The sequence below is a fragment of the Corapipo altera genome, unplaced genomic scaffold (genome assembly GCF_003945725.1).
Source record: "Corapipo altera isolate COAL_440 unplaced genomic scaffold, ASM394572v1 22b, whole genome shotgun sequence".
NCBI lineage: Eukaryota > Metazoa > Chordata > Aves > Passeriformes > Pipridae > Corapipo > Corapipo altera.
This window is the reverse complement of record NW_020884876.1, coordinates 14,335,331-14,347,988: the sequence shown is the minus strand read 5'-3', so window position 1 is coordinate 14,347,988 and position 12,658 is coordinate 14,335,331. Positions and strand designations below refer to the sequence as shown.

Below are 12,658 nucleotides of genomic sequence, written 5' to 3'. Positions count from 1 at the left end.
ATTTTTGTGGTGTTTTCCTTTCAAAATACTCAAAGCACTGTTCACTGATGTCATTTAAGTTTAGATTTTGTTATAGCAGGACTGTCAATCACAATCAACTTAAGAAAGAAAACTTCAGGCTATTATACCAAATACCAGAGCTGTAATCAAAATATGCAAAAAACACTCAGAAGACAATTCCATCTGAATGACTGTACTTTTATTCCTCATGGCCATTTTTCAAAAGGTCCAGTAATAATATAGTACAATATGGGAGACTTGTTCCAACAGAAGCATTCAAGTCTGAGCATCATCATCTCATCCACAGTTATACCAGCTTTACAACGTGTGCTGTACAGCACTGAGTTGCATCCCTGGGTAAAAGAATGGTAGCAGGTGGGTTGCTTTAACAAAACACCCCATCTGAGGTGCACTCCATGTCTGTTTTACTTCCCTTTTCATCCCAGGAAAGATGAAGCTAGAAACAGGCTGCAAAAGCTGTATGGGCTTTTTTCATGGAGAATGTCAAGTATACAGGGGTACCAAAGCTCTATGCTACAGCACTGTTTGAGAATTCCTAAGTGTAAAAATGCATATGCACTTTCAAGTGCCAAAGTTTAGAGAAATGCAGAAGGTAAAAACAGACCAAGCGTAAAACACACACGGTATTATTTAAAGTCTATTAAGTTAAAATTGTAACACCACCCTGGTAGGATCTCTTTATACTGAATTTCTTCTCAGACAATGATTAATGTTCACTTTGATTACTCAACATTTCAGCATGTAATATTTTTATTTCAACATTCTTGTAATGGTAATAATGAACATCTCACATCTGCTGCATTTCTTTTACACTGACTGCATGTGACTAATTGTGGGCTGAGAACCCAGTAAACATAACCTGTCCTGCTAAAATGAGTGGAAAACAAAACATCCTTACCCAACTCTGGAAAAGCTCAATTTAGAAGATAACCTTTCTTTCTGGACAGTCCACCTTTTATAAAATCCTTTTGTTTGTTTTCCAAAACAAAACACATGTATGAAATATCTCTAGTTATATAACTTAATACAAGCATTTGCATGGGCTTATTCTGAAAAGCGAGGGTATACTCCCACATCAGCATCCATCTGACTGCTGTCAACTGACTGGCTGTGTTCTACAATAGTACTACTATTTAATGACTTTTTTTCAGAAAATGTATTATAAAATTCTCCAGAGTCATTGATGAATACATTCTAAACACAGGAAAATTGGTGTATAAACTCCTACTAGAGCTTGATGACACAATGAAACTAAACTTTGCCTAGAGTAAAGGAACACAAATATTTGTCTTTATGTCAACTTTTAAAACCACTACTCTTGCAAGGGGACCTCTATTTTGATGAAACTGCACCATAGAATCCTCACATCATTGACATGAAATAAAAATAAATATTTATAGGCTAATATAGCTCTTCTGTGGTAATAAATTTTTTTAGTATTTTGCTGTCATAAACTTAGATTTGAAATCTACCATTACGAGGAAGTGAAAGACAAAAGGAAACCCTTCAAAACCTCTCTGATGCTGCATTATTTCTGCATTATATGCATTAAAGGGACATAGAGGTTAGATCACGTACCACTGAACTGACTGCAGCACTGACAATGCACTGGGATGGAAGCACAGTGTATCTATTTAATCCACTGATTTCTCAATCATTCCATTGGATAAGCACAGCCTCATCTTTAGCATATGAACTGAGTTAAAAATATGTGTATCTCAGCAATATTTACAGACTTCTGTACACCTACTCCAGACCAGATCATGAGAGGCCAGAAGGATCACTTCTACCTACAGGACTATTTATAATACAGCATTCCTATATGATAAAATAGGACATAAGCAAAGAGGTTAAAACTGGAGGCAATGTTTTTATTACACTAGCAAGAACACAGAGAGAGATTGTAATGGATCAAGTATACAGTATTTAAAAAATAAAAAGTTGCTCATCCAGTATCATCTATATCAACTTATCTACCTCACCTACTTAAACTGCAAAATTGTAGAGACTACCATCTGTTTTATATCTATGTGCAGGCTAGGCTTAGACCTAAAGACTGACTGAACCTTCACATTGGCAAGGAAAAATAAATACTAAATGACAGTATCATCTAACATGTAGTAAGATGTCAGCACACTTCTAGCTCATACCAAAAAAAAAAAAAAAGAAAACATAGCCAGGAGATTACTGTGAATCAAAATAAGAACACTTTCAAGATTCCTAAATTAAAGTCAAATTGTCACTGAAAGGAATTAATTTTTTGCTACACCAAAGAGTCCAAAATTCATGTGTAAGGTCTCAGATATCCTGGTGTAAGCATTAGAAATTTTTAATTGTTTTCTTTAAAGAAAAATTAGGATTCTAGATCAAATTCCTATAATTAAAAATTCAAGGTAGTAAGAAAAACATTTTCTAACATAAGATTTAGGATAAAAGCATAAGAATTGTCAGGGTTTAGGAAGCACTAGTTATATCTGATGGTTTTATTTTATCAAGAAGAAACTATCCACTGAGAGGATACTTGATGTTCAATCCAACAGCCAGTCACTCCTGGAAAATAATTCTGTTTTGTAAACTTCAGATGTAGTTTGTGATTACAGTAAAAAAACCCCAAAAACTTCTATACAGTAAATGGTAGCTCTAAAAATCTTTAAATAATAGGAAATACCCTAAATGTATTTTGTTTAAAAAGCTTTAGGGAATTTTATTTTTAATAAGTAACAAACACAGAGGTTTTCCATCTCATCACTTTAATCTATTACTATAGTTCTCTTGAAGCACTGGATATTATCTAGCAATGAAAAAATTTGTTAGTGTAAGGCTACAGTGTCAGTAAGACACAACACAGTAGCTCCTCTTACATTACTGAATTGCATGCTGTTTCTGAGAAAAAAGGTCCACATTTTTTTCTGCTAGAGAGGACTCAGTTGTTAATGCTGGCAGAACATTCTCCTACTGAAAGTTTTAAGAAAGGATACTAAAAAAATTAATTTGTTTTCAGCGTTATGAAGTCCCGTCATCTCACAAGTTTCACCTCTGCACTGTACTAATGCAGTCCTATGATTCCTGGATTTCAGAATGAGCAGCACAAAATCTGTCATCCAAAAAAGTCTGGGTAAACTAACAGTAACATTTTAAATTTATTATTCTGTCTCCAAATAATTATGAGAGAAAAGAAAGGAAAGTTTAGGAGTACAGCAGTAAGATTTGATTATGATCTGAAAACTCAAAAAATGCTGTTGCAAGGAAAGATATACAAAAATTATTTAAATTATTACATTTTCTTTCTGTGTATGCTACACCTAGGTTGCCTAAGTACCTGGAACGTAAAGCATACCCTTAATGGTCAACTGGAAAATCTGACTTAAAATACCTATCCCACCCCCAGCTGGGGACACACAACACTTTTTTGCTTCCTCAAAATCCTGCCACGGTGTCTGCTGCAGATAGACTTAACCTGGAGCTCTGTTACATTGTGGAGCACTCTTACACTGTGCTACTCCAGGGATTAGTGGTTTACGCTGCTTAGAATTTGCTACTATTTTGCTTTTCTATCATATAATGTACTACAATTGTTGTAGATTGCAGTCTGCAATATATATTTTAGCCAAAACAAATAAATATTGATTTCTGTTATCATACAGTATTTTGTTTTCCAGGAGCTGGAATGGACTGGAACAATGAAAGATTAATTTAGTTCTTTCTTTAATTCTTACCTGAGATGAGTATGTGTGACCATCTGATCCACAAACAGGATTGGTATAAACTACTGGACACTGCTTGCAGTTTGATGAAATGGGACCACCCCTCCACTGTTTATGGCCTAAACCAGCCTCTTTCATACTGTAAGTAAACAAAAAGTATGTAATTCTGATAAGCAGTAGTAAAAATAGAACATATTTCAGGGTATTTCAATGAGCCTTTACAAACAGTAAGCCATAAGTAACTTAAAACACAAAGTTTTCTTCTAAGTGAAGAGCTGCCAATGTCTTTGTCTTGCTCACCTTTGTACATTACTCATTGTAGTGATTTCACTTTCTAAGTTAGTAGAAAAAGGTGATTAAGATGGTGGTTTGGTTAATGTTACAGTTATTGATGAGTGAAAGATGTCTGACTTATGTGGCACTTACTCTTCTTTTTGTTATTAAATAGTATGACTAGAACTGTTGTATCAATACTGGTGTTTAAGGAGGCAACATTTAAGTTTCAGAAAACTATATAATAAATACTTCTAATAAATACTATAAATAAAATACTATAGGTAGGTGGTCCTTCAGAGTACTGTCTGCCTCACTTTGAACACTGCCTTTCACAGATTACAACTTCTAAAATTCAGTCAACACTCAAAGTTCAAAGGGTAGAAAAAAAAAGGTAATCCAATAGGGTACAGAATCAATCTACATAAGCATATATGTATATGCTGATACAAACAGATATTTAGAGCCAGATGGATCATTTTAACCCAGCTATACTGGGTTCGACTAGAAGTCTAAAATAAGTCACTGATGCTTCTTCAGAATACTTTGCTAGCCTTCAGTTTGTGGCACATGGTCATCTTCAGACAGACATGCTTTTTCTCTGTAGTTTTGAATTATTTTTTATTCATTAATTTTTACAATTGTTTTTTTCAACTATGAAAGTATTTAGCAGCCACTGTATCCTGAAACAGTTGTTTTATGAGAGTTGCCCAGTTCACAGACTGATCAAAGAATATGTTTTACACATTAACTTCTTGCATATAAACAAAAAAAATTAAACAATAACACGTGATTTTCTGTGTTTTCTGCTTAGGATCTTAGTGAGGAATCTAAAATTGATTATACTTAGAATACAGCAATGACTTATCAGGATACACACAAATGTTCAAACCTATAAAAAACTCAAATCAAATATTCTTTAATGGAGCAGAACTCTTTCAGGTTGGTTAACCTACAGATAATCTAGAACTATTTTGCTAGTAATGAATCACTGTTTGAGAAGAACTTGTCTGGAGTAATAAAAATAAATGTGAGAAAATAAACTTCTCATCCTCTGGTTCTATATCTGGCAGCATAAAAAGCTAAAAGCACACACCTAACAGTAAAGTGGTGATGACAGAAACAAAAGCCCATTTTCAAGCTATGCTAATGTTCTTATGCTGTGCATAATTTCAGCTGTAAATGTGGTCTTTTAGAAGGAAAAAAAATCACAGAAGTTATGGAAGTTTACATTCAGACTATGCTGTGTGGTGAAATTTTGAACTGCACAGATATTTTAGAGTGTCAACAGGAACCTGAAACGCTGTACACAGAAGCTGTCTGTTACTGGTGAAAAAGTCAGTTATAGCTTCAGTTATGTGTAGTATAATGAGTGGTAAAATATGAATATAGGAAGTTTTTATGTCCACTAGGAAGTATTAAAAAAGGAAACAATTCAAATATACCACCCTAATTAAGAATAAAGAGCAATCCTTTCTGCTGAGTTGCATAATTTGAAGACTAAGAAAAATCATCTTATTTCTATTATATTAAGAAAAAGCAAAGTTGAACTTTATCTTTGTTTATGCACAATACATAGTAATAATCTGACTATTGCTGTTCCTCTCACTTGACTGAGAGTTTTCCAATCACTCACATGAGTTCCAGCATCATTAGATTATATAGATGGCTGCATCTTTCTCTTACTGATTACTTTTATGGCTAACAATTATTCAGAAATGCCCCAGTAGCCTGAGGCTACTGATAGGACCAGTGTCCCAACTATTAACATGATGTAATTTCTGTTTATCAGAGATAGAGTAACTTTAAAATGCTGCACAAATCCATGTCAAAAGTTCCAGACATCAGAGAGAAACTTACTGATATCAGCAAAAAACAGAAACTGGAAGCAGATTTTGAGAGACACATGGTGGTCTCTCATGCCTAAAACATGTCGAAGAAAGGACTAGTGGTGCTTTAGTATCCGTGCACTCTTGTGCATGCTCTCGATGTAGAAAGACAAGAAAAGGCAGAGAAAGGTAAACAAAAAGCCCTTTTGGGTGGAGATAAGTAAAATCACCTGAAGGAAAAGAGAATGATGTGTCTCAAAGGATCGCAAGGAGAATGGAAATTAGAATAAGCTTTGAACAGAGAAATCACAGGTCTGTGACGAGTGAAGAGGTATGAAAAAACCAGAAAATATCTGATGTAGTCAGATAGATTACCTTCCCTCAACTAACCTCTGCTTTGTTAGGCTTTTAAATGCAGACTATCCCAGGGTACTCATTTAAGATGAAGAACATGATGTTTCCTGTTTTACACAGAAGTCCCCTAAGACCTTCAGCAGATCACTGTTATCAAAACCTGGGTTTCTATATAACTAACAATATTTTTGTAAAAACCCTATATCTGTATTTTTTCCAAACTTGAAATGGAATGTACAATGACAAACAAATTATAAAAAAATGATACTCTGAAGGTATCAATCCAGAGATACCTCGTCATGGAAATGGTCTGTATAGTTATCTATTCAGAAGCTTTAGCACAATAATGCCAAAACTAGATTCTGCGTTATCAAAGATGCTGAATAGTTATTTTTGATTGTCAGTCACTGAGATGATTGGAAAATATGAAAAGTCAATTAAAAGTATTTTTAATGCTAGTTATGGTAGATACATGCATTTCATAAAATACATGAAAAATGCATTTTACTTATGTACTCAAACATTTTCTTTCACCATAATTTAACTGCATCAGATTTGTTTCTGTTGACTATTTTGTTGTAACCAGGTGTTGTGGTTATTTTTTTTATAGCTAGGCAATGAGCCAGCATACAAACTATTGACATGGAAATAACTGAGAAACTATTGTGATGACATAAATCATGTTGAATTAAGATCATTGATGTATGTCAAAATATCATGAAGTAAGTGCAATACTTAACCCCAGTATGAATAATTGGTTATCATTAATGTGAGATATGCAGATAAAGCAATATATTTTTACATTTTAAAATGTTAGACAAGAAAAAAAATTAGCAAACAAAGAAGTTGGTTACTTCACTTTAATAAATCACTTGTTTCTTCCCTGTATTTATTATAATTCAACATGCAAGAAAAAATCCAGACCACTACAACTTGCAGCTAATGAAATTTTACCATTTAATTTTGTGATTCCACTGCAAACACTATAAACGCTCTTACACTTTGTTAGTACGTTGTCACAATAAATATATGATGCCACGTGAAAGTCAACCTCTTCCACTGATAAATTTTCTAAATTTCCTGAAAAGGGCTTTGGTATCTGTAAAATAACTATTACTGAATATGCAAGCTCCACCTTATGTGACCTTGTTGACATCTAAAGGGTAAAATGAAATATATGGGCTTCATTTATCAGCAATGCTTGTGATTGCATTAATTTGCATATACCAACTGTGCATGTCTGCCTAGAAACATAATTAGCCAATCTGCCCAATTACTTTAGCCTATGTACCTGTTTGCATACATAAACTTACCTTCCTGTATACACAGTGATTGTGCCTGCAAATACTTTGAGAATGCTTAATATAACCCATTTATAATTTAGCTTCAAGCAACTCTTTGGTAACATGACATATTTAATGATATCTATAAAATGCATGAGTGCCGAATTCACTTGAAAAACGGTATTTCATAGCTAGATTTGATAATCTTCAAACACATTTCTTCAAATACGGACTAGTAGACAAAAATCTGAGTTACTAAAAACTTATCTCTGAAAGAACTCTTCAAACTCTTCTCTGATAACTACATTTGCATCTTTAGAAGATTTTAGACTTATTCCAATTTAGAGAGACTGTCTGATTATGTTTTGCCATGGTCTTTGGAGGACACAGTCAGGTTGTGTCAGATTAACATAATCAGAAAAAAAACACCTGTATTATAAAATCTAACTTGCTTTCCTTAGAGTTGGCTGGATTTCCTTCAAAGTGGCCTTTTCATGTAGAAGCATCCTGGAAGAAAACTACAGTTGTCAATATACTACTGAGATATTTCTTTCAAATGTCAAGAGATACGCCTACTATGTTACTATGAAATGATCTGACATAGTTCCATGCATTTCCTATACATTTAACTAGAAATGATCACATACACAGAGCTGAAGCAGATTTGGCTTAGCAAATACTGGAGATGTGGAAAGCATTCATGTATATCACAGACCTCATTTTCTGTCACAAAACCCACGCATACAGATTTTTCTAAAGACAGAGATGCAAGTTGACTCAATATCTGTAATAGCTCTGATCTGTTTAAATTAGCAGGTATATAACATTACTTCAAGAGAAACACATGAGGCACGAGCATAAACAATATCTAGATAATGAGACAATTAAATAGATTAGTATCTAACATTTTTACCCCAACTTTGAACAGAACTAACAAATCTGTTTGTACAAACAAAAATAACGAACAAGAGTGCATCTTCCCATAGCATATTGGTATTAAATGTTGAATTCCTTGAAATCAGCATAGTCTCACCTAGTGATACTGGAGACATCCTTCATCCTTATTTTCATGGCTTCAGAATACATACTGAACTACCTAGTGGACAATCAGGTCAGAGGACAGCACAATCCAGGGTGGGTTGTTTGTTTTAATAAGAAAGTCACAGATATATAAGTAATTTCCTGTATGACTTCTGTGTACTTTACACCTTTTATTCCTGCCTACTCCACAAATCCTTTTACTTAGAAGTCTTGAGGCACAGAGGCTGTCAAAACTTTAGACTTGTCTGCTAAAGGTAAAACTTGAGCATAAACCATATTCTCACTGCCTCTAAGAAACCCAGACATGCTGATCAATGAAGGACCAAAGTACACTCCATCACCCCACAAGTATCTGCAACTCAAACCATGAGAACAGGCATGACTGGCACATATTTCACAGAGTTAACTCACAGCTAACTGCCTAACTTTCTTCCTAAGGACTGAGGTTTTATTATGGCAGGGATTAATAACCTTGGCACAGACTTCTGAGGAAACTACTAAACTGTGAGAAAGAGTTGTCAGAAATTATGTACAGCGGAACCATAGAATATAAGAAAGGTAAAACTGCAGACAGAACCAAGATTGTTGACATAAGGTCAGTCGAGGTGGAGGGAAAACAAGCCACATGTATGAAAAGTTGTAAAATCATAAAAGCAAACACAAAGTCAGAAGTTTAAACAATACTAAGGATCAGCCCATTTCAATGAGTCATGGAAGTCTACACATGTTGTACTTAAACTGTCAGGTAAGCAAGGACCCACTGAGCACCCTGCAAGAGCTGGAGAGCATCTTCACATACAGTCTGAAAGCAACTTAGCCCTAGCTAAATATTGTGTCTATTTGGTGATAAATACTTTTATACTTTCAGGTAGCACGTATTCTGCTTACAGAGCCTTTTTACCTACAAAATCTGCTTGAACTCCGGAGAGCAAAGACTGTAACTCTAGTTTCACAAGTTAAGCCTACGATGGAAGAAAAGCTTGGATGAAGCGGGTGTATACACATGGCAGAACAATCCACCCAACTATCATGGGATGTCTAATTTGACTCTTCAACATAGTTATTCTGGCCTCCAACATAGGAGATGGTGAACAGTGAAGTTACAGAAGTTACAGAAAAAGGTCTTTCAGTTCTTTTGAAACTATAAAAACATATATTGTCATTTATATGATAAAGATGTTTCCTTTGCTAGTTATTTTTTTCACATACTATAGATCATACAAAATTACCTTGGCAATATTCACTTAATAATTTTTAAGTTTATCAATTCACCAACTATTTTTCCTAATTCAAGTTGTTTAGAAGATTTCTTTCAATTCATGGAAGTATGAAGTAAACATGACGTCTTTCAGTACATATATACATTTTTACTGACTGAACAGACAGTAAGAAACTAATGATCTTCTACCTTACACAGTTATTTAAGTACTATTTATAAAAAAAAAAGGGTCTCTATTATTATTTTAATCTGTAAAATCTTAAAAAGTTCATTACATCCCTCACTAATAATCAATAGTTAACTGTTCCACAGCAGAAACCAAGAGCAATAAAGTTGAGAAGGTTTGAACAGCTTGAATGATTACATGGGATGCTCACAATTTTAAGTGATTCCAGAATGAAGGCCTCAAATAATTTAATAAATATTTTAGTGGATATAATGTATGTGTAATATCAAAAAAGAAACTGAGATTTATGCGCACACATATCCCACTTTAGCAAAACAACAATGTATTATTCTAGGAAGATTTTTTAATAGCGTATATTAACCTATGAACTTAGACTTCACCTTTTGACCACTTGCCAAGATATGCAAATGTCTTTCACAAGTGCTTTTTATGCTAAGTGCTTGACCTTGTCGTAATGTGATGTTTTAATCATTTCTCTTAGAGTTATTATATTTTTTCAGAACTGTTTTCATTTTATAAAGCTCAAAGAATTACTCAATAGTTCTCAAACCTACTTTGCAAAGACAGAACATTACAGAGATTTTCTGTGTGTACTCATCCTTGCAGAGTTTACTTCTTCGAATACAAATATACTCACTATGTATTAGTTTTGTTGGAAAAAGACATCAATTAATTTGTGCTCCAAAAGAAAGTAGAGATTTTTCAACATTTTCCAATACAGACAACACTGAAACCAAAACAATCTTTTTCTTTTACACATTATTTAATGAAGTTGAAAACGCTTTTATTTTTTAGACAGAAACCAGTTCTCTTCAATCAATAAAGATAATTTTAAGAATTTCATCTAATAACCAGAGGATTGTGTCATGTGTTACATTCATATACTTTGTCGAACAGGAACCCAAAATTCCTTCTTAACAAGTGAAGTGCAATAACCTGATTTGAATAATGTCACTTAAATGTGGGTCCTATGTCTCAGTATGTTTTGCATTTGCAAAACTGCAAGGTCAGGTGTTGTTTTCATTTTTTAATGATTCTGTATTACTGAGAGAGAAGTCAAAGTTATTAATTCAGAATCTGTTTTGCATAATATGATGCTTTTTGTTACCTGTGTATGATAGCCCTATGCCACCAGAAAGCATCTTAATGCCTATGATTCATTAAAAAAGAGTAAAGAAAAATAATTTAACCATGAAAAACAGATTAAATGAAACATAATAAAATAATTAATAATCACTTCTATAACCCTAATAGCCAAATAATTATAGTATTTTGATTAATACTACTATTAGGATGGCCAATCCTACACGACTCACTACTTTATGTTGAACATAACTACAGAACAGTTTTCACTAGAAAACAGATAATTTTCTTATTGGTTCAAAACACTGGCTGCTACGAAAATGTTCTTTCGCCATTACAGGAGTAACCTGATATTCCACTGATCATATTCAGAACCCTGTAGAGTGATTCTCACACAATCTATCGTTCTCATTGCCTGGCAAGCGCAAGTTGCGCTCCTGCTGCCCATGCTCCCAGCTCGCTCTTCCCTCATGCGAGATCAATCACACTTTGTAGTTAGGAAATAATTTAGCATTTTTGATATACTGTATGTGTGGACTTTTACAGCTTGAAAAAGTTGCAATTTAAATTAATTCACAGTTGCTTTTACTTAATCATCTGATTTTGTCATAAATATATTAAACTCACAGAGACAGGGCTGTTGATGTATTGGAAATAAACCAGTTTAAAACAAAGTAAATCTATTTTCATTGGCATCTATAAATAAACCTTTTTTTAAAACATAAACGATTATTTGTGCTATTGCTTGAAGTAAGAAAATCAAAGGGATTTAAATTGTGAGGTTTTCTAGTCTGCTAATTCACACATATAAATAGACCATTTTAAAGATGAAAATTTAATATAAAACAGAAATATCCACAATGAAATATCTGTACATCACTGAAAAACAAACAGTCAGTAATACTGCTAAAAAAAGTTTTAATAATTACTGTAATGTTGTCTCACAGTATTTAGTCTAACATGACAAAAGTTCTGTTTTATGTCAGAATTATATTTCCCATTCTGTCTTTTAAAAAACCCAAACTCAACTCAATTCCACAAAATAATCTGGTGGCCAAAAAGCTAGATATACCTTGTTCTTCTGCTGTTACGAAAGTTGGTAATGTTCCTATTTTAATTTGATTTTTTTCCTATTAATGTTCACAAACATCCTCAGTATAGGTTCTTTCTTACTTTTTCTTTCTCCCTTCCTTAAATTACTCTAAAGTGAGTTCCACAAAGTGGTACCAACAGGATAATACATAATCTATTCCTTCTCCATTCAAGTCACTATAAAGCATCTCTTACCAGGACTTATTTCAGGTTTCAGACATGACTCTGTGAACATTAAGTCAGGCTGAGTGAAAACATGAAGTACTGTGATGGAGCAAAGTAATATATGAAAATGGAGAAGAATTATTTGAAGAGAGAGCAAATGAATATATAAAATTACAAGAAAAATGCCAAAGGAGCAAATCCTAAAGAAATAAAAACATGCTCTAAAAGGTAAAATAGCAATAATCAGTATTTATGTGATGGTGACACCAAGAGAATTGCGGTTCAGCTTTTAGGGCTTTGCTTAAACTTTGACTTCTTCCTTCTGAATCATGCAGAATTTGGAAAGTTCTCTGAATATTTCAAAAATTATTTCAAGCTGCTCAGAAAAACTGAAAAATAAGACATGT

General features: G+C 33.5%; 1 protein-coding gene across 2 annotated transcripts in view; it reads right to left on the bottom strand.

The window, feature by feature from the left end:
* SPOCK3 (SPARC (osteonectin), cwcv and kazal like domains proteoglycan 3) overlaps positions 1-12,658 on the bottom strand; it is a 167,022-nt gene that overhangs the window by 63,870 nt on the left and 90,494 nt on the right. For both annotated transcript variants that reach the window (XM_027636047.1, XM_027636048.1), the window contains one exon: positions 3,738-3,864. In XM_027636047.1, coding sequence (XP_027491848.1) covers positions 3,738-3,864 — 127 coding nt within the window. The remainder of the gene's footprint in view (positions 1-3,737; positions 3,865-12,658) is intronic.